Source organism: Littorina saxatilis, linkage group LG17 (genome assembly GCF_037325665.1).
Source record: "Littorina saxatilis isolate snail1 linkage group LG17, US_GU_Lsax_2.0, whole genome shotgun sequence".
Taxonomy (NCBI): Eukaryota; Metazoa; Mollusca; class Gastropoda; order Littorinimorpha; family Littorinidae; genus Littorina; species Littorina saxatilis.
The window spans coordinates 53,060,580-53,081,800 of NC_090261.1; the positions used below are offsets into that span (position 1 = coordinate 53,060,580).

General features: G+C 45.8%; 1 protein-coding gene across 1 annotated transcript in view; it reads right to left on the reverse strand.

Moving 5' to 3' along the window:
* The window catches only part of LOC138953930 (protein O-mannosyl-transferase TMEM260-like), a 44,835-nt gene that overhangs the window by 8,627 nt on the left and 14,987 nt on the right, over positions 1–21,221 (reverse strand). Inside the window, exons 2-15 of the mRNA XM_070325923.1 lie at positions 19,781–19,852; positions 18,260–18,504; positions 17,480–17,511; positions 15,959–16,110; positions 11,025–11,199; positions 10,355–10,468; positions 9,670–9,849; positions 8,370–8,410; positions 4,335–4,418; positions 3,703–3,820; positions 3,114–3,187; positions 2,853–2,931; positions 1,540–1,670; positions 1,064–1,118 (exon numbers count right to left, since the gene is read on the reverse strand). Of these exons, the coding sequence (XP_070182024.1) occupies positions 1,064–1,118; positions 1,540–1,670; positions 2,853–2,931; positions 3,114–3,187; positions 3,703–3,820; positions 4,335–4,418; positions 8,370–8,410; positions 9,670–9,849; positions 10,355–10,468; positions 11,025–11,199; positions 15,959–16,110; positions 17,480–17,511; positions 18,260–18,504; positions 19,781–19,809 (1,509 nt within the window). The 5' untranslated portion in view covers positions 19,810–19,852. The remainder of the gene's footprint in view (positions 1–1,063; positions 1,119–1,539; positions 1,671–2,852; positions 2,932–3,113; positions 3,188–3,702; positions 3,821–4,334; positions 4,419–8,369; positions 8,411–9,669; positions 9,850–10,354; positions 10,469–11,024; positions 11,200–15,958; positions 16,111–17,479; positions 17,512–18,259; positions 18,505–19,780; positions 19,853–21,221) is intronic.

Below are 21,221 nucleotides of genomic sequence, written 5' to 3' on the forward strand. Positions count from 1 at the left end.
TCATAATCAGATCAATCTTAGTGTAACAGCTTCCTTGCAAGAAGACAAGACCAACATTTTAAAATATACAACAGAAAGCAAATATCAAAACCTGGTGGAATAATAGTCATACAACCCTCCAAGCATATTTTTTAAATTTTTTTACAACAAATCAGTTGTGTTTAAACACATAAGGTCCAGGTAATGAGTTGCCACAAAAAGAAATGGCACACACGCTCTGATAGACACAAAAATCAACACACAGGTAGACATCAACCTGGCCTTCAGTGCTGCTACAGTAGAACCTGTGATGAGAGGGAACGCTTCGGACCAACCAAAAGTGCTCCTACATGGCAGGTGGAATTCAGGAGATACTTTGGTTAAAGGCGATCCTTGATTGAGCCCAAAGTCGACTTCGCAAAGTCTTTTTACCGAAAACTCAGTGCTGAAGCTCCATGCGGCCAGATGTGCGAAGTATACTTTGCGTAGTCGACTTGGCCCAGTTAAGGACAGACATAAAGCTTTGCTTGAAGTTATAGACAAAAGGAAAAAAAAGTGTCCTATATTGTGAGACAGCCTCTCCTTTGAGGGGCCCAACATGGGTGGCCGAGTGGTAACGCACTTGCGCTCGGAAGCGAGAGGTTGCGAGTTCGACCCTGGGTCAGGGCGTTAGAAATTTTCTCCCCCCTTTCCAAACCTAGGTGGTGGGTTCAAGTGCTAGTCTTTCGGATGAGACAAAAACCGAGGTCCCTTCGTGTACACTACATTGGGGTGTGCACGTTAAAGATCCCACGATTGACAAAAGGGTCTTTCCTGGCAAAATTGTACAGGCATAGATAAAAAATGTCCACCAAAATACCCGTGTGACTTGGAATAATAGGCCGTGAAAAGTAGGATATGCGCCGAAATGGCTGCGATCTGCTGGTCGATGTGAATGCGTGATGTATTGTGTAAAAAATTCCATCTCACACGGCATAAATAGATCCCTGCGCCTTGAGTCCGAGTCTGGAGATACGTGCGCGATATAAGACTTCATATAACAATAACATCACAGGTACCGCTGTAATAACGAAACGGTACTTACTTCTTGGTCAAACAGGACAAGGTCAGGCCTTACCCCTTCTGTCAAATGGTAATATCTGAGAACAGAACAGACATTTTCTTCACCTCGAGTATACACTAAAAAGGAGGAAAAAACCCTGAATAAACGTCCTAAACTTGACAAAAGCCGACAGTCATACATTCCTTGCTGATACAGGTTGATTTAAGCTTGTGCATGTGTGTACATCTATGGCATAGGGAACTAGGTGGAAACCATGTAACAAAAATCATTATACTCTGTTTGGGGCTATTTTTCTCAAGGTAAAGCAATTAAATCCCACATCTACCTGCAAAACTGGGCACAGCTGTGTCTCAACAATTCCATGAAATGCCTTTAAATGTTTACTAAGACTTTGAATTGTTGGTTAACATGTCCCACTGTGGGGTTGCAGTATTTTAGATGTGCATATCTGTGCGGGTTCGCATGTCCTGAGAAGCAAAATCAGTTTCATCAATTACCTCAAGCTGTTGGAAGGTAGATCCCCCTTGGTTAGAATAACGGCCCCTTCTGGAAAGGCTTTGAGAGAGGTGAGAGCAAAATCCTGCACCACTGTGTTGTGGCTCTGGTCACACTCTGTTATGTTCATCATCTGTTGGGATCAGAAACACACACAGAGGAATCCCACTTTTAATTTCACCTTAAATCTGACAAAATTAGGCCCTAAAAGGGAGGGGTAGTGAAAATAGAGGTAAATTTACACACGTTATGAATCGAGAGTAGAGAGAATGTGAGGGCATAGACCATTTATTCTGGACCGCAAACTAGCTCTCTCTCTCTCCGCTCTTTCTCTCTATTACGAGGTAGCGGCCTCTCGCATTTAGGAACCTACGCTTACATGGCCTTTCAGAAATCAGGGGGATGTCATATCCGGTGTCCATTGTAAACATCGACGAAGTTGCCGAGGTAAGTTCTGAAAATGCTAAAATAAACTCAGCTAAAGTGCATATGGAACATGTTTTTCGATGAGTTTTGTTTAGTTTAGTTTGGAGTTTTGGAAAATCCAGTTCATTGTCACCTCCCATTGTCACAAATAACTGGAGCGTGCTTTCTTTTTACTGTCTTCGAATCGCTGGCCTTTCAAACCGGACGCTAAGCGCCCCTGAAAGTCGAGCGTCGTAACCTCGAAGGGTCACGTGACGAGTTGGCGGTCCAGGCTATTTGGTCTAATGTGAGGGATAGTGAAAATAGAGGTAAATTTACACATGTTATGAATAGAGACTAGAGAGAATGTGAGGGAATATCCAGGTTTAGCAGACTCTTGACATAGTCACTTCAATTCTGACAACAACAAAATGTGGATGTTTGCTATGTGGAATTCAGTATAAATAGGGAAGATCTCCCACCCATACTTATGAGAGCCGATCTGATCTTGGTCTGAATCTGTAAAAGGGATTTGTTTGTTATTTTTTACCACCACAAGTTTTCCATCTGTTCAAGACATGTATTACTGTTTATTTTGTTTTTCAGTGTGTGAAAAGTCATTGTTCATAAAACGTGCCGGTAACAGCAATATACGCAGGGATGTTGTTTGGTGTCGGCAGTCGTCAAAATGACAAAACTTCTTCCAGATCAGACAACTTTTTTTCAAAGCGGGGTAAAGGTGACACAAAGAACTCCTTTAAACTTCAGCAAATTGCTGAAACTGTTGTGACCACTTCCACAGATTCTCGGAAGAAAATAAGTCCCAGTAACATCCCTGATAGTGGTGTGTTTACAGTTGCTAGCAAGCAGAAAAGTAGGACAAAGAGATGTAAGTTACAATACTACATACCAGGTGCATAGCCACCAGTGTCAGGGCAATCAGCATGTCTGCATGATACTTCAACAATGGAACCAGTCTGTTCACTATCCTGCCCACAGATTTACACAAAAACAAGTTATCAATCAATCAATCAATATGAAGCTTATATAGCGCGTATTCCGTGGGTACAGTTCTAAGCGCTTGTCGAAAAGTTAAACACACACACACACACACACACACATGCAAATATGCAGTTACAGGTTACAAATCCAACATTCAGGGAGAACCCACCTGATGACATCACTGAAAGCCACAGCTGCCATGGCAACCAGGATGAGATCACTCTGCAGCCAGAACCTTTCAACCTGAAACAGACCATAGACATTTACAAATCTGTATCTACTGTGTGTTTATGTGTGTGTGTGTGTGTGTGTGTGTGTGTGTGTGTGTGTGTGTGTGTGTGTGTGTGTGTGTGTGTGTGTGTGTGTGTGTGTGTGTGTGTGTGTGTGTGTGTGTGTGTGTGTGTGTGCATGAATGCCTTTTTTTTTTTTTTAGATCCTTTCAGTGCGTGCATGTATCAATGAGCCTGTCCTTTTACAAATTTGATATGACTCTAAGGAATTTTCACACACACACACACACACACACACACACGTACACACACACACACACAAAAACATACAAACACACACACAATTTTAAACTAAAGGTGGCACTCACAATACATCAAACTACGTACAAAGTCATGACTGTGATCAACTATTCAGCACAGTAGCAAGAAAGACGTTACACGTCTTGGAAAAAAGTCTTCCCAGCACTGTCAAATAGAATGAGAGAATACAAGGAACTTTTTGCACAAAGCCAGTGTGTGCAAACTGACCACGCCTCTGTAGAGTGGCTTGACGATGTCCAGGTTGGCTCTCCAGGCAAAGAACACGGTGTAGGTGGACAGCATCGCGAACATCACCACCGTCATCTCACAACGACCAGTCCTACTTCTGCAACAACAATCATTTCCTGTTGTTGGTATTTTTGAATTCACACAGACATAGATAGGCTATCACACCCCACACACACTAAAACTAAGCCTATCTTCCACTAGTAAGGTCACTCATTAAAGGAAAAAAATCCAGAAACATTAGGTCTAGAACAATGACCTCTTACCTGACGTATCTCTAAACCAAAACTTAAACAGACTTCTTGTAACTTATTCAACCAAAAATGAAGAAGGATAACGTCTAAAACAGTAACTCGTTAAACCGAACAATTAACTTAATTCAATCCAAAAGGATGCCCTTTTTATCAGAAAAATCTCACACCGACACATCCTGTAACTTATCAAAACCAAAAATCAGAAAGGACAGAGTCTAAAAAGGTGCCAGCTTCCCAGAAAAATCTCTAAACCAAAACGTTCATGGATGAATATCTTTTGGTTGTGAAGGAACACCTACGTCACTTTCGTATGTACTTACTATGGTCATTAGTCTACTTTTTTTAGCAACAGCATCTCACCTGTTGTACACAGAAAAGACTGTTGTGGCGAAGAAGAACAGCATAGCTGGTGTCAGGTCCTTGGCCACGTGTTCCATGTAGGCACTGCACAAAGAAAAACATAATCAAATAAAAGCACAATGAAACCAGATGTTAGACCCCAAAATTTGAGATCTCCCCACTTTTAAAGACCCTGGTCTCAGACTTTCTGTCTATAACCTCAGTTTTTTGTTTGTTTGTTCGTTCATGGGCTGAAACTCCCGCGGCTTTTAGGCCAAAAAAAAAAAGAGGTCTGTTTACGGTAACCCGACCGACCCTAGTTTTTAGACCCGACCCTAATCTTTTTTTTTGATCGTCTGAAAAAAACCAAAAAAACGCATCCAAAATAGAGCTGTTTGCGCTCAAACAGCAGACGACAGAAGGGAGGTAAGCTCAAAGTACTGTTTATAGTTATGTTGGGCAAAAACAGGGATTGATGAGAAGAAATGAACTGTGAAACATCATAGAGAGGGGAGGAAAAAAAAAAAAAAAACAAAAAAAGCCGACCTACCGACCCTATTTTTTCACCCTATGTTACGGTAAACAGACCTATTTTTTTTTTTTGGCCTTACGTGTATGACCGTTTTTACCCCGCCATTTAGGCAGCCATACGCCGCTTTCAGAGGAAGCATGCTGGGTATTTTCGTGTTTCTATATCCCACCGAACTCTGACATGGATTACAGGATCTTTTTCGTGCGCACTTGGTCTTGTGCTTGCGTGTACACACGGGGGTGTTCGGACACCGAGGAGAGTCTGCACACAAAGTTGACTCTGAGAAATAAATCTCTCGCCGAACGTGGGGACGAACTCACGCTGACAGCGGCCAACTGGATACAAATCCAGCGGGCTACCGACTGAGCTACATCCCCGCCCCTATAACCTCAGTAAATTTACCCCTAATTTAAGACTCTGCCCTTTCTAAAGCCTGATTTTCAGGTCTTGAATATAAGGTACCACTGTAACGACTTCGGGCTGCAATGAGAAGCATAACAGAACTAGTACAGCTGCAGTCCCTGCAATGTACGGCCCCCGGCGTGAGCGGACACCTGACATGTACGGACACATTTGCTCGGCACGGAGTGTTTTCCTTCTATATTTGCCCCCCATTAAACGGACACCTGCAAAACATGGACGCGGACACTCATTTTCGATCCCAACAGCAGGTCATACCTCCAATGTACGGACAGACCATCGTCAAATTTTCACCACAACAACATCGATAACAGAGCAGTCCGGCTCTTAGTACAAAGATCACAGCCGCAATGGCGTGATGACAGTCACTGATAACTTGAGTGCACGTGTACCCATCAGGAGGGGGCGGGGGGGGGGGGGGGTAGTTTTGGTCAGGAGTGGAGTACATTTGTTTGTTTGTTTATTTGTTGCTTAACGTCCAGCCGACTACGCAGAGCCATATCAGGACGAGGAAGGGGGGGATGAAGGGGGCCACTTGTCAAGCGATTCCTGTTTACAAATGCACTAACCCATTACTTGTGTCCCAGCAGGCTTTAGTAAAACTAAATTAATACCTACTGGAAGATTACCAGTTTCCAGTATGTTAAAATAGGCTTAACCTATCTACTGCTGGACTTACATCAGAACACTAACAGATTAAACTATACATGAATCGCGAGACAAGCGGCAAGATAAGAGATTTTTGGAAAAAATACAGGTGAATGAGCAAGAAGGCAGAAAAAAGAAAAGAATTCATGAAGAAAAAGAGAGCATGACAGGAAAGAGGAACCAAAAATCTACCTAACAGCAAACTAGAAAGCTCCTGCGGTTCCAAAAACAGGAGGGGCCTTTAATTTCATAACCGCAGTGCCCCACTGCGGGAAGTGGAGTACATGCGAAGATGCCAACATGAAACTGCACTGTGCTCTTTATTCTTGTCTGTTGGACGTAAACAACAGAAACCACAGTCTATGAAGGTCCTGAGCGAAAGAGAGTGAAAAACCGGCCACAGTTCTCAACATCGTGTGTCGGTGTGTAACCTTTTTCATTGACAAGATACTCTTGTTTCCCCTCAGCCTTGACCAGAGAGTCAGTTGCCTAATCTGTGAACCCTTCAGTTGTCTTGCTTTGTCAAAAGTTACGACACAGTCAACTGGTTTTGCTCTGAGTGAACAGTGCAGCTGGCCTCTCTGGCCACAGCCCCAAACAGTACATGGCTGGAGGGAGTGAGAGAGAGAGAGAGAGGGGGGGGGGTGGAGGGGTAGCTGGCTAAACTCTGTGGGGTGTCCGGTGTCACTGCATGTCAGCAGGAAGAGCATTGGAGAGAAATAGAGAGGTGTACTCTTCCACACAATTTCCAAGCTGTCACGGCTTGGGGTAGGCATTAGTGAGGGAGAGTGGGAGCTGTGTTATGTACAGTCAGGGACCTATAGGTCTATGGTACAGTGTATTTCCGACTGAAGAGTGAAAAGTCAATAAAGCCAGACAAGAAGAAAATAAATTACACGATTATGACATGCAGCTCTATCTGCTGCTATTTATTCAAACTGGTTTTCATGCTTATTCTTGGAAAGCATCTGCACACGCTCCTCTGTGCTGTGTTTGTGTGGCTGCTTTCGTATGTCAGTGCATGGTGAGTGTGTTCACTGCCTTGAGGATTTATTTTATCTCTTCTTTTCAACACTTTTCATACAAATCATTTTTACAGAACGTTTAAAGAAGTATTAGGAGTTTATTGTTATTGTTTAGTAGCCACAAGAAGTGATTAGCATAGACTCAATCCTGTTGTTTGTGTGTCTCTGTGTGAGTGTATGGGGGAGGGGGTGGTGTGGTCACCCCTCCCGTGACCGGACACCTGCAATGTACGGACAGTTTTGCTATGGCCCAAGGGTGTCCGTTTATGAGAGGGACTGCTGTAACAGCTATTGTGTTTTCAGCATAGCAATAGGGTCCGATATTTAGACGAGACAAGTATAATGCCGTCGAGTCAAAGACGAGTCGCATTATACTTGTTCGAGTCTAAATATCGGACCCTATTGCTACGCTGAAAATACAATAGCGATTATATAGCTGTTCTGACCTTGATTTGTTGTTCCAAACTTACAAAATGACAGTTTTTGCGTCGATGCGTTGATCTCAGGTTTTGATAGCAGACACCGTTTCTTATGCGCATTAGTTTTGCGCAGGCGCCACACTGACTTTGGAAAAAAACTCGATTTGACAACACAGCTGATAAACAGCTTTTTATTAGTTCATTCGTATACAACAAAAAGAAGTTTGAGTTTTTTTAAATTTTGAACAAGACTACTTATGAAGAAGACCAAAACACAACATCAACGGAAAACTAGAAACAACTGAAGAACTAGGATGCAACAAGGGGAGGAGAAGAGAACAGCTAATCCGTACAACGCGAGCAGACGGCAGCGAAGTTATCAGTTTGGGTGAATGGCATTTATACTTGTCTCGTCAGGAAGCGAATTTTTCAACCTCAGTTATAAACGACTATTAGAATGTTAGTGCCATGGGTTGTACATCAATACTTCAGTGGGGTATTTAGTGTGGAGTTACGAGATAAGAAAAGCCGAATGCGGAAGTTTGTGTCAGTCGGCAACGGCTGAGCTCACACACAGGCACACAAAAACGGCTGTTCCGTTTTACTCCCCTGTTTGTACTACATCTTTCGACTTTGGGCATTTTGTGGTGTTTAGGGACAGAAAATAATTGGTATAGTCCTGTTTCATCGGGAAGTTAGCAGAAAAGGGAATGCTATCGACATTTGTAAAGCTAGAAAACATTCCCGAGAAGAATTTCAAGTTGTCAGTGTATGCTGAAACATCGTGTGGTACAGATGGGTAAACCGGAACCATGCGTCTTTGTTATTGCCAATATGCTTTTGGATATTGGCAAAAATGGCCAACTTCCGTAGCATTATGCTTTGATGATCGGAAGAGACCATCCAATCACAGCCCCCGAATTCCCCCACGTGTCCATCAGAATAGCTATATCTATCCATGACATCATTAGTTGTAAAGAGACAGCAACAAAAAGTCAGAAATTATACTTACAAAAGACCCATTATCAGCCCCTGTCCTTCGTGATCCTTGAGCTGAAAAAGACAATGCATCAAATCTGCATAAAACATGCAGTCGAATACTTGTAAATCTACAGTGGAACACCCACCCCCCCCCCCCCCACCTCCCCTAATCTAAGACTTTTCCCTTATTTCTCAGATTTTCTGATCACAGCCTCTGTAAATGTACCTCCATTTTAAGAGCTCATTTTGGGCGGGGATGTAGCTCAGTCGGCAGCGCGCTGGATTTGTATCCAGTTGGCCGCTGTCAGCGTGAGTTCGTCCCCACGTTCGGCGAGAGATTTATTTCTCAGAGTCAACTTTGTGTGCAGACTCTCCTCGGTGTCCAAACACCCCCGTGTGTACACGCAAGCACAAGACCAAGTGCGCACGAAAAAGAGCCTGTAATCCATGTCAGAGTTCGGTGGGTTATAGAAACATGAAAATACCCAGCATGCTTCCTCCGAAAACGGCGTATGGCTGCCTAAATGGCGGGGTAAAAACGGTCATACACGTAAAATTCCACTCGTGCAAAAAAACACGAGTGTACGTGGGAGTTTCAGCCCACGAACGAAGAAGAAGAAGAGCTCATTTTTATGCCTTGATTTTCTCACATTTTTGAAGGACTTACAGAGGGGGTCCACTGCATTGCAGTCTGGAAAAAGGTTAACTCCCAATACAGACCTGGGAACACCTGTTTGCACTTGGAGTATTCTCAAACAAACTTGGTGTATTTCCAGAAAAATGAGCGTACTCCACACAGCATTTGAACATCCATGATTTAAACACGGTTCACACGCGCCTGTCGCACCGTTTATTAAGTTTACCAAAACATTTAAAACAAATGTTTCTTTCAATGTTTTCTGACAAAAACTGTAATCATGTGTCAAAGTATTGGATCGGCTTCGGGATGCGCTTGTGAAGAAAAGTAGTCTAGGAATTTTTCTCGTCATATTTTTTTTCCACTGACCGTACTGATCGTATTCTAGACAATCATGCGTATAAAATACGGCGAAATCGTATGGGTTCCCAGGTCTGCCAATACCAGCTAAATGAGAATGCAACTACAACAATAACAGCTACCAGCAACACAACAGAAACAACAACAATAAAGAAGAAATCTGCTGTAATAAAAAATGGAAGACAAGAAACTTGGGCAATCTTCAGAATAAGCTCTGTGTGAGGTTTGTCGTCACACGGAATGACTCTCAAAATGTTCAGTCTTCTGTCAGCATGTGTAGTCCCTTCCACAGTGTTAATTCTGGAGATTGCGGAAAATTGGAAGCATCCCTCACCAATTCAAGAGTGCCGTACTCTCGTCTGAGCAGATGGGTGAGAAAGCCGCTGATAGTTGATTGGTCGCCCCAGGTCCAGCGGGCGTGGCCAGACGTGGAAGACAGGGGGAGGTAAATGTAAGGGAGCAAACCCAGTACAAACCACAGGGTCAATTTGAACAGTAGTCCAACTGATAATCTCTGCACACAAAACACAATCTCAAAATAAGGCTTTGAGCACATGAGACTGACACAACCAACCCTTTACTTCTATTGACTTTGTTTGTTGCTTTGGTTAATGAGGTGCCTGTTTTTGAATGTCAACCATCCTTTGCCTTGAAGTTAAGATTGGTACTGCTGGCAGACAGACCTCTTTGTGGGAAAGAAAGATGAGTGGACAGAAAGATGGAACAGGATTATGCTTCATATGACAGAAAGTTAACAATTTCTCAGTATCCAATCCATGTCTTATCCCTTTGTCACTGCTGTTGCAACAAAAAGACCAACATCATTCTGTCACAAGCGCAGGCGGCTGATTACAACGCATATACCTTGGTAGTGCAACTCCCGTTGCTGCTAGCTTTCCACTGGGAGGAAGCGACTAGTATTTCCCAGCAATGGGCTTATAAAGTATGAAATGTAATGAAAAGATGTAACCAGAGAAGAAAACTGGTAATGAGACGGCACTGCATGCCAATTGACTTACCTTGTGAATGTAGAGAGAATGAAGAACCCATGGAACAAGAATCGCAACGTACACAACCGTAGTGTGTTGATTGGATAAACACAGGCCACACACTAGCGCTCCTAGCTGGGACACCTGCGAACAGTGTACAAACAGCATGTTGGTATACTGCACAATTCTCTCACAAGAACAACAACAACAAACACTTTATTGTCTGTTTAAAAAACATGTCTGCATTTAGGCCTGTCTCACAAATACAAAAAGACACCACACCAAGACAGATAAAGATGAAACACTAGATTGTTCTTACTGGGCTACCTGCCATGTCAGGCCCCTCTATGGAGTGGACACCTCACATGAGAGGACATCTTCTGTTGTTCCTTTGCCTATCAGCGTTACCAAAATATAACTGTTGTGAAATGACACTTCCCATGAGGACAGTACCTTCGATTAACTTTACCAAAATACACATGTGATGCTGTAACTTACTATACAGTCTTCATTTCTAAGTGTCGACGTGACATTGAACATCTCAGATTTTCTGTTCATATCTTCTGTAAAGTTATCTTGACTCCCTCCTTTTTAAGACCCGATTTGCTCAGATTTTTGAGTTCTTAAAACAGGGGTTCCACTGTACTCTGTGATTTGATCTCAACACTGCAGATGACAAACTGCAAGCAAAGACATTTACCTTGGTCTTATCCTTGGCGCCACACTGACTGAAGCGGACTGCAGTGACCAGCAGAACGGCCACCAGCAGGTTGTTGAGGGCAAACACCTCGGCCGTCACTGACCACGTCCACGTCAAACGACTGAAGCTGAACATCCCTGTTGCCAGCAGGCCTGCCACGACGCTGCCCGTCATTCTGTTGGATAAATGATAATATTTAGGCTTGAGAACAGCTGAGGGAATAAATATCTATAAAATTAGCTGCGGTGGGGAAGGGTTGATTGGAGTGGGGGTGGGAGGGGTAGGGTGTGTGTGTGTGTGTGTGTGTGTGTGTGTGTGTGTGTGTGTGTGTGTGTGTGTGTGTGGAGGGTGGGGGCATGCAGACAGAAGTTTAAACAATCCAACCAACAGAAAAAGTAATGAAGACAGTTGTAGACAAACTAGCCCTTCACATTGTACAGTATCAATCAATAATCAATAAGAAGCTTATATCGCACGTATCCCGTGAGTACAGTTCTAAGCGCTTGTCGAAGAGTTGTCAACACAGGACTAACAGAAAAAAAATAACATCTACAGACGGACATAAACCCTATCACACACTAGCAGACCCTAATAAACATACAACAAACAACTATTTAACAACAATGTACACATCAATAGCTAGGTCCAAACAAAATAATATTAAGCACACACAAAACACCTCTCACAGAGCACAACACAAGGATGTCATTTGGGGCACAACACATCGCGTTGAACATGCAAGTCACAGCCAGCTACGGGAAGAACTGAGTCTTCAACCTACTCTTGAACGCATCAAGAGAGGGGCTCTGGCGAAGCTCAAGCGGCAGGGAGTTCCAGACGGAGGGGCCCGCGGAGGGGAATGCACGCTGACCAGCAGATGCGAGTTTCGAGCGAGGGATGTGAAGACAGAGTGGGTCAGCAGCAGAACGAAGGGGACGGTCGGAGGGCTGGATGTACAGGTCCAGGGAGGATTGAAGGTACTCAGGAGCCGAGTCGTTGAGACACTTGTAGACCAGAGTGGACAGTTTGTAGGAGATTCGGGTGTTGACAGGGAGCCAGTGCAAGGAACGAAGTAGAAGGGTGATGTGATCTCGCTTCCTCTTCTTCAACACCAGCCTGGCAGCAGCGTTCTGGACTCGTAGGCCATGAATGGATGAGTTTGTTTGTTTGTTTGCTTAACACCCAGCCGACCACGAAGGGCCATATCAGGGCGGTGCTGCTTTGACATTTAACGTGCGCCACACACAAGACAGAAGTCGCATGAATGGATGAGGCGGGGAGGCCAGCCAGAAGGGAGTTGCAGTAGTCCAGTCGACTGAAGATGAGGGAGACGACCAGCTTCACACAGGCATCAGGGGTGAGGTAGCGACGGATGGAGGCGATGCGTCGTAGGTGGAAAAAGCAGGTCTTGATGATGAAGGAGATGTGTGTCTGCATGGAGAGAGTGGAGTCAAGAAAGACGCCAAGGCTCTTGACAGCAGGGGAGAATGGAACAGTCGCGTCATCCAGCTGGAGGTCGGTCACAGTGAGGGAAGCAATCTTCTGTCGTGTTCCAACGAGAAGGGCCTCCGTCTTCTCACTGTTCAGCTTCAACTTGTTCTCAGTCATCCAGTTCTTGATGTCAGTGAAACAACTGGAGATGAATCCAAGGAGATGGTCAACGTCCTCCGGCTTGGCGCTGTTCTGGAGCTGCGTGTCATCGGCAAAGGAGTTGTAGTTCAAGCCGTGGCGTTCGATGACCAGGGAGAGGGGTTGGGTGTACAGGGTGAAAAGGACAGGGCCTAGGACAGACCCTTGTGGGACGCCGAAGCGGACAGGGACAGGCTGAGAAGAGAACGAATCAGTGGTGACAGTCTGAGAGCGGTTCTGGAGGTAGTTCCGGAACCAAGAGAGGGCGGTGTCGTGAATGCCGAACGTGGAACTGAGGCGATCGATGAGTAGCTGGTGGTCGATCGTGTCGAAGGCCGCGGAAAGGTCCAGCAGCACAAGGGCAGTGACGAGGCCGCTGTCTATTGCGTTCAGGAGGTCCGTGGTGATTCGCAGGAGCGCCGTCTCGGTGCTGTGGTGAGGGCGGTACGCTGACTGGTACACTGGCATCAGTGAGTTCCGAGACAGGTGGGCGCTCAACTGCTCCAGGATGATACGCTCCAGAAGCTTGGAGAGGAAGGGCAGGTTGGACACAGGACGGTAGTTCTTCAACTCGTTGACGTCAAGGCCGGGCTTCTTGATGAGTGGGCGGACAACGGCAGATTTGAAGCAGTCGGGAACGACGCCCGTGGCCAGGGAGATGTTAATGATATCCGTGTTAGGGCGGGGATGTAGCTCAGTCGGTAGCGCGCTGGATTTGTATCCAGTTGGCCGCTGTCAGCGTGAGTTCGTCCCCACGTTCGGCGAGAGATTTATTTCTCAGAGGCAACTTTGTGTGCAGACTCTCCTCGGTGTCCGAACACCCCCGTGTGTACACGCAAGCACAAGACCAAGTGCGCACGAAAAAGATCCTGTAATCCATGTCAGAGTTCGGTGGGTTATAGAAACACGAAAATACCCAGCATGCTTCCCCTGAAAGCGGCGTATGGCTGCCTAAATGGCGGGGTAAAAACGGTCATACACGTAAAAGCCGTGAGTTTCACCCCACGAACAAACAAACAAACATATCCGTGTTAGACGGCAGGAGCTTGTCTAGACACTTGGTGAAGAGGAAGCCTGGCAGGGGGTCTAGCTCGCAGGTCTTGGTGATGAGTGGCTTGACGTGGTCTTGAGTTTCAGGCTGAAAGCGCGTGAGGGGGGAGCCGGAGTAGGAGTGTGGGGATGGGACGAAGGGCTGCTGATCGAGTGTTCTCCGCAGCTTGTCAATCTTGTCCTTGAAGAACTCCGAGAATAACTCCGGAATATCTTGTGGTGGGTGAGCAGTGGGTAAGGGGGCAGCGGGGGAGGAGCCCAGGAGAGAGGACATGATGGAAAACAGCTCCCTGGATGATGAGGCGTTGGCGATGCGGTCGTGGAAATGCTGGACCTTGGCAGCAGTGATGACTTGCTTGACTCGAAGCAGCGCAACCCTGAAGATCTTCCGGTGAACCTCCAGGCCAGAGTGTCGCCATGCACGCTCCGCTCGTCGCATCTCCTGCTTGGTGGCTGTGATGTCCTCAGAGAACCAGGGAGCCGGCAGTCGCTCAGAGACTGCGCATAGGGATGGCGGGGCGTGTTTGTCGAGGAGCTGGCGCAGAGTCGAGCTGAAGAAATGGGCGGGGTCGGAGGACGGGTCTCGCTGGGCAAGCAGCAGGGCAGCTTCGTCTCCAAAAGCATCTGTCTCAATGTCTTGTAGCTTGGGACGTGTGACTATCTTCCGCTTCTTTGCTGGCTTGGTGATGTTGACGACGAAGTTGATGGCGGTGTGGTCGGAGACAAGATGGTCGTTGGCGACGAGGCTGGAGACCAGATTGTCCGAGGGTCGAGTGACGATCCAATCCAGGATGTGGCCACGGGAGTGGGAGGGAAAAGGAACGACCTGGTCCACACTTTAGCTGTCCAACAGCGCACGGGCCCGTTTGGTGTCAGTGTTGGCAGGGCAGTCCCAGTGGATGTTGAAGTCGCCGAGGACGATGGCGCTGTGGGACGTCATGTTGTAGTGGTCGAGGGCTTGGGAGAACTCGTCGAAGAAAGTAGAGTCCTTCAGCTTGTTCTTGGTGTTAGGGGGAAGAAGGAGAGGGTGGTGGTGGTGGCGACCGTCATCTCCACGGCTTCGAAGGTGGTGTGGGGGAAGGGGAGGCTGTCAGAGAAGGACGCTGCAGCATGCAGGTGATCCTTGTGGACGACGGCGATGCCTCCACCACGCCCAGCTGGGCGGGGAAAGGAGACTGTCTTGTACCCTGCGGGGGTCAGTTGCTTGATCTTGGGGTCATCACCAGGTGGCAGCCACGTCTCGGTGATGAACAGGGCGTCTAACTTGTTTTCTATAATGTAGTCTGCTATCAGATCTGCTTTGCCTTCAGGATTCACTGACTGGGAGTTGAGGAGGCAAAGGTGTAGGGTGTGTTTGGAATGAGTGGGTGGATGCTGATGTGGGGTGGGCAGGTGCTGAGGAGGGGTTGTGGGGGGAAGGGGAGGGGTGGGGAGGTGAGGGAGAGGGGTGATGGGAGAATGGGGAGGGGTGGTGAGAGAATGGGGAGGGGTGGTGGGAGAATAGGGAGGGATAGAAGGAAGCAGGGAAGGGGTGGGGAGATGCTGGGGAGGGGTAGTGGTTCATTGGGTGGGGGTGGTAGGCGTGAGGGAAGTGGACGTAGGAGAAGGGTAGAGGGAAGAATCCAACACAAACGGTGCAGTCGCGGAAACAAGTCCAAGGTCACAAGAATCAGGCCTATGTTGTGAATGGTTGCAACCTTCTCTGTAAGGCCGTTTTTTCTTGTTCTTGGGGGTGGAGCAGCAAGTTGTGTTGTTGTAGATACCCAAGGTACGCAGGCGTTGGCACACGGCAGGGCCTATCCCAAAGCGTTGCGAGTCAAAGGAGAGCAAATTGTCTCTGCTGTAAGTCACCGAGGCGGGCGGGCGAGACACAGAAACACAGCGAGGAAAGACGAGTGATGTGCTGTCCCGCACGTGCGGGCGACGAGCCGTTGAACTGAACACAACCATTGCCACAGCACAAAGAAATAGGTCAAAAGAGTAAAACGAGTCCTAAGTCCATGATCCATGATCGGATTTTGAAGAGAAAGACACCAAAATGACGATGGCACCATGACGAATCCACATGGACACTTTCACAACAACACTGGCACTAGAAGACATACGAATCGTACAAACTATCCGGAGCGGTTCCCTCAAGCCAACCTGGGCGAGCAGAACACAACTCACAACAGTACAGTCACACTGAGACTCAGGTGCTGCCAACAGTATCGCAACCATCTCATTCAGCGACAAAACATACCACTGATACTTACAGGAATACAGCCTGGTAGAGGAAGCCGCCAGCCAAAGCGGCTACAAGGGAGGTAAACAGGTTGGCTCTCCAGGCCACAGAGCCGTGTGGAATCAGCAGGAAGGCAGCTTTCAGCATCAGGGTACTCAAGGGGTACCCTGGTGGATGAGCTACCTGAAAGTGAAACACCCCATACAGCGAGGCTGTTAGTCCCCATTCAATTAATACAACAGAAGTCTGTTAGCTCCAGTAGGCAGCTTCTTCTTCTTCTTCTGCGTTCTTGAGCTTTTGACTCTCAGGGTCACCTAAGGTGATAGATTTGGTGTGACACGCCGGATTTTTTACCTGCCAAAAGGCCAGCATGATGCCATCTTTGAGGGTGTGCGTGCTATGTTAAGCATTGTGCGTTTCCAAATCTCTAGACTTTTGCTTGAAATTTAGGACCTTTGAGGTGTGTGTCAGTCTTTGTGCATGCATTTGCACATGAGGATGGTATGGTCCCATCTGGTTCAGGTCTGCACTGAACGTTGAGTCTGGGAAATGCAGACTCTTGGAAAATGTTTCACATATTTTCAGATACTTGTATTAGATTTGTGAAACAAGGGTTTAGAAAGTATGCTCTGAAACTTGAAGAAATAAAAGTTAAAAATAAACACCAGCAAGGTACAGAACTCTTTAAACGTGGAGTCATTGCCCCACTTACTTAAAAAAAAGAGGCAAATACAGTGGAACCGGGCCGGGACGGACACAGGTCAACCGTATGTGCAGACCCAGTATCCATCTCCCAACCCCGTGTCACCACAGTGGCACGTAAAAGACCTCGGTCATTCTGCCATAAGTGCAGATGGCTGATACCACCTAAACACGCATACAGTTGTGTATCTCATCTAAAGTCGGGTTAAAACCCGGGAACATGCCCCTAATGGCTTTACCGTGAGGGCGTAAAACTTGAATTCTTCTCAGTGGAAGCCTCCTTTACAGACCTAGCGACTAAATAGACTTCTTCCCCCTTGTTTTTCTCATAGAGATTTTCTGTTCATCATGTCTATACATTTACAGACATCATGGACTTTTCTTTCTTTATTTATTTGGTGTTTAACGTCGTTTTCAACCACGAAGGTTATATCGCGACGGGGGAAGGGGGGAGATGGGATAGAGCCACTTGTCAATTGTTTCTTGTTCACAAAAGCACTAATCAAAAATTTGCTCTAGGGGCTTGCAACGTAGTACAATGTATTACCTTACTGGGAGAATGCAAGTTTCCAGTACAAAGGACTTAACATTTCTTACATACTGCTTGACTAAAATCTTTACAAAAATTGACTATATTCTATACAAGAAACACTTAACAGGGGTAAAAGGAGAAACAGAATCCGTTAGTCGCCTCTTACGACATGCTGGGGAGCATCGGGTAAATTCTTCCCCCTAACCCGCGGGGGGTAAAGACTTCCATTATCATGTACTTGAATATTTGCAAAAAGAAACACTTTTACAGATGGATGAAACCCCTTTCAGGTGGAAACAGATAAAAAGGTCATCTTACCCCCAGTTCATCAGCGGCAACTATCAGTTCACCTGAAACATTATCATGTGAACTTAATTCATCAGCATTCAAAAACATCCCTCACATCAACTTTTAAATCAACAATACTCAAAAACAACACTGGGTTGACTTTTAAATCAGATGTACATGTATTTAACTATGTATGTTGTAAGCCAAATCAGCCATGTCTGAATTACTGCTGACCCATTTGATCTTTATCACAGAAATCAATAGCTAGGTTCATCGATTTGACATACATGTACTTTACGGTCCTTGGAAATTTGAGCTGCTATTCTTGTGGATAGTGTGCAGTGACAGAGTTGATATCATGATCTACCCGGTCATTGTTGTCGTTGTTCTGGGTGTGTATTCGTGTTTTCCAAGCCCTGAGCTTGGGATCCTTATTGTGCCCATGAGTGCACACAGGGATGTCCAGACACCAGGAAAAGTCTGCTCTAAGTGGACTTTTTGACATATATTCCTCCCCGAGACCCGGTTCGAACCCACGCTAATAGTGTACAAACCAGTTATAAACCCTGTGCACTACTGAAAAAGCTGCGTTCCCGCCCGGCAGGTCGACTCCTAGCCCCTTCATAAAAAAAGAAAAAGATGGCATTTTGCAAATAGCTACAGACAGTAATCCCTTCCCCTTGTTTATCTTTTTTTCCAGAGAGAGTCGTGTTTGGGGATAGAACTGTATAAACAATGCAAGGTCATTCAAAACAGATACAGCAATGCAGGATCATTTTTAGGCGACACAAAACGGGAAAAACCAATTACCTGCATCCCCTCCAGGTAGAGAGGGATGCATGGTGGCAACATACACTGCCGACAGTAGCCCTGTGACAGCGAGTTGCACCACGCTAAAACCAAAGCCTCGTTCATCCTCTCTTGATGAAAAGTTTTGTGTTCCATTTGTCTCGGTGTCTCTCCTTTCTGAGGGATGAGATTTTGTCGGATTTTTTTTGTTCTTCCATTTTTTCTTCCTCCCTCCTTTCTTGTGGACATCTGCAGGGGCAGGAACACTGAAAGACACATGATTGTCCTGTGATAATGATTTGTATGTCACTATCAGAGTGATTGTTTGGAAAATGGAAATTCAACAAAATAAACACAATAATGTGCTCTCATCCCCCGAATGCGGCGTATGGCTGCCTGAATGGCGGGGTAAAAACGGTCATACACGTAAAAACCCACTGCTAAAACATGAGTGAACGTGGGAGTTTCAGCCCATGAACGATGAAGATGAAGAAGAATGTGCTCTTTTAGATCTAGTACCTGTGCCTACCAGGAGAGTGGTTAAAAGAATCACATGATCTGGAGGTGTAAAAAACATTACCTTTCCTTTCCTTTCAATGGCAAAGATTGAGATTTTTTAATCATGAGTTATTTCGACTGAAATCTAGTAGATTTAATTTCAACAAAACTTAAACAGACAAAGCTTTTCCCACATAAAGCCCTTCTCAAGTCACAACCGGTGAGATTGAGAAAAAATGATGGAGTTCCAAATACTCAAAACTATACTGGAATGAATCTTGTTTTCCTTTGCTTCTGTCATTCTCTCTGTGTATACATGTTGTTTGTGTGTGTATACATGTGTGTGTGTGTGTGTGTGTGTGTGTGTGTGTGTGTGTGTGTGTGCGTGCGTGCGTGCGTGCGTGCACGTGCATGCGTGCGTGCGTGTGCATACTTTCTTTGAGCATGTATGTATGTCTCCAGGTTTTGTGGGAGGGGAACTGAATTAAAAAAAATAACTTCTTCGGCAGCTCATTTGTTTGTTTGTTTGTTTATTTGTTGCTTAACGTCCAGCCGACTACGCAGAGCCATATCAGGACGAGGAAGGGGGGGGATGAAGGGGGCCACTTGTCAAGCGATTCCTGTTTACAAATGCACTAACCCATTACTTGTGTCCCAGCAGGCTTTAGTAAAACTAAATTAATACCTACTGGAAGATTACCAGTTTCCAGTATGTTAAAATAGGCTTAACCTATCTACTGCTGGACTTACATCAGAACACTAACAGATTAAACTATACATGAATCGCGAGACAAGCGGCAAGAGAAGAGATTTTTGGAAAAAATACAGGTGAATGAGCAAGAAGGCAGAAAAAAGAAAAGAATTCATGAAGAAAAAGAGAGCATGACAGGAAAGAGGAACCAAAAATCTACCTAACAGCAAACTAGAAAGCTCCTGCGGTTCCAAAAACAGGAGGGGCCTTTAATTTCATAACCGCAGTGCCCCACTGCGGGATCGGCAGCTCATGACATGAGACGTTCTGGATAAATGCAACTTTAAAAATACCTTGTAGTTGTACTGTGTTGCTCCCTCATCCTCTTGCATTATTCTGCACTTTGGCAGTCAAAGCGGACATGTCTGCAAAACCACAACAAAGAAGAGTTAGTGTGTGTGTGTGCAAAGAACAGATATTGATTCTAATGAAATCAATATTGCAACAATCACACAATTCAACCACTGGTGAATGGAAACGTGCTGCCAGTGCTAAAAAAAATCGACACAAAGAATTGTGAACTTTTCACTCTACAGCAGTCCCTGCAATGTACGCCCTCGGCGTGAGCGGCCACCTGACATGTACGGACACATTTGCTTGGCACGGAGTGTTTTCCTGTTATATTTGCCCCCCCTCTTAAACGGCCACCTGCAAAACGTGGACGCGGACACTCATTTTCGGTCCCAACAGCAGGTCGTACCTGCAATGTACGGACAGACCATCGTCAAATTTTTACCACAACAAAATCAATAACAGAGCAGTCCGGCTCTTGGTACAAAGACCACAGCCGCAAAGGCGTGATGACAGTCTCTGTTAACTTGAGTGCACGTGTACCCATCAGGAGGGGGGGTAGTTTTGGTCAGGAGTGGCGTACATGCACTTTCAAATGCGAAGATGCCAACAAAATTTGTGCACCAACAACACTGTGCTATTTTTTCTTGTCTTTTGGTCGTAATGCCTGCCTTACACTGTGCCGAATGGGCGGGGATGTAGCTCAGTCGGTAGCGCGCTGGATTTGTATCCAGTTGGCCGCTGTCAGCGTGAGTTCGTCCCCACGTTCGGCGAGAGATTTATTTCTCAGAGTCAACTTTGTGTGCAGACTCTCCTCGGTGTCCGAACACCCCCGTGTGGACACGCAAGCACAAGACCAAGTGCACACGAAAAAGATCCTGTAATCCATGTCAGAGTTCGGTGGGTTATAGAAACACGAAAATACCCAGCATGCTTCCACCGAAAGCGGCGTATGGCTGCCTAAATGGCGGGGTAAAAACGGTCATACACGTGAAAGCCGTGGGAGTTTCAGCCCATGAACGAACAAACAAACTGTGCCAAATATCCTTGCTAATATGAACATGTTGTATTCGGCCAAAAAAGAGACGAATGGACAGGAAAAAATATTGAAAATTCGAAGCCTTACCGATCATTGCGAATGCATACAAATCCATTTACGAATGTCTTGCGGATGTATTACAAACGTTGCGAGTGGCCTTGCGAGTGTTGCGAGTGCTTGCAAACATTTTACCCATAAAGCGATTATGCAATTCGCATTGTTCGTAATACTGCTCTTACACTGTGCCGAATTTCCCTTGCGAATACAATTCACCAATAATTCGAAATGATCGGGACATGGTCGCAAGACATTCGTAAATGTTCTTAACCATTCGCCACCATTCGTCTCTTGTTGCGAATATTAACAACATGCTCCTAATATTCGCAAGGAATGCATATTCTTCA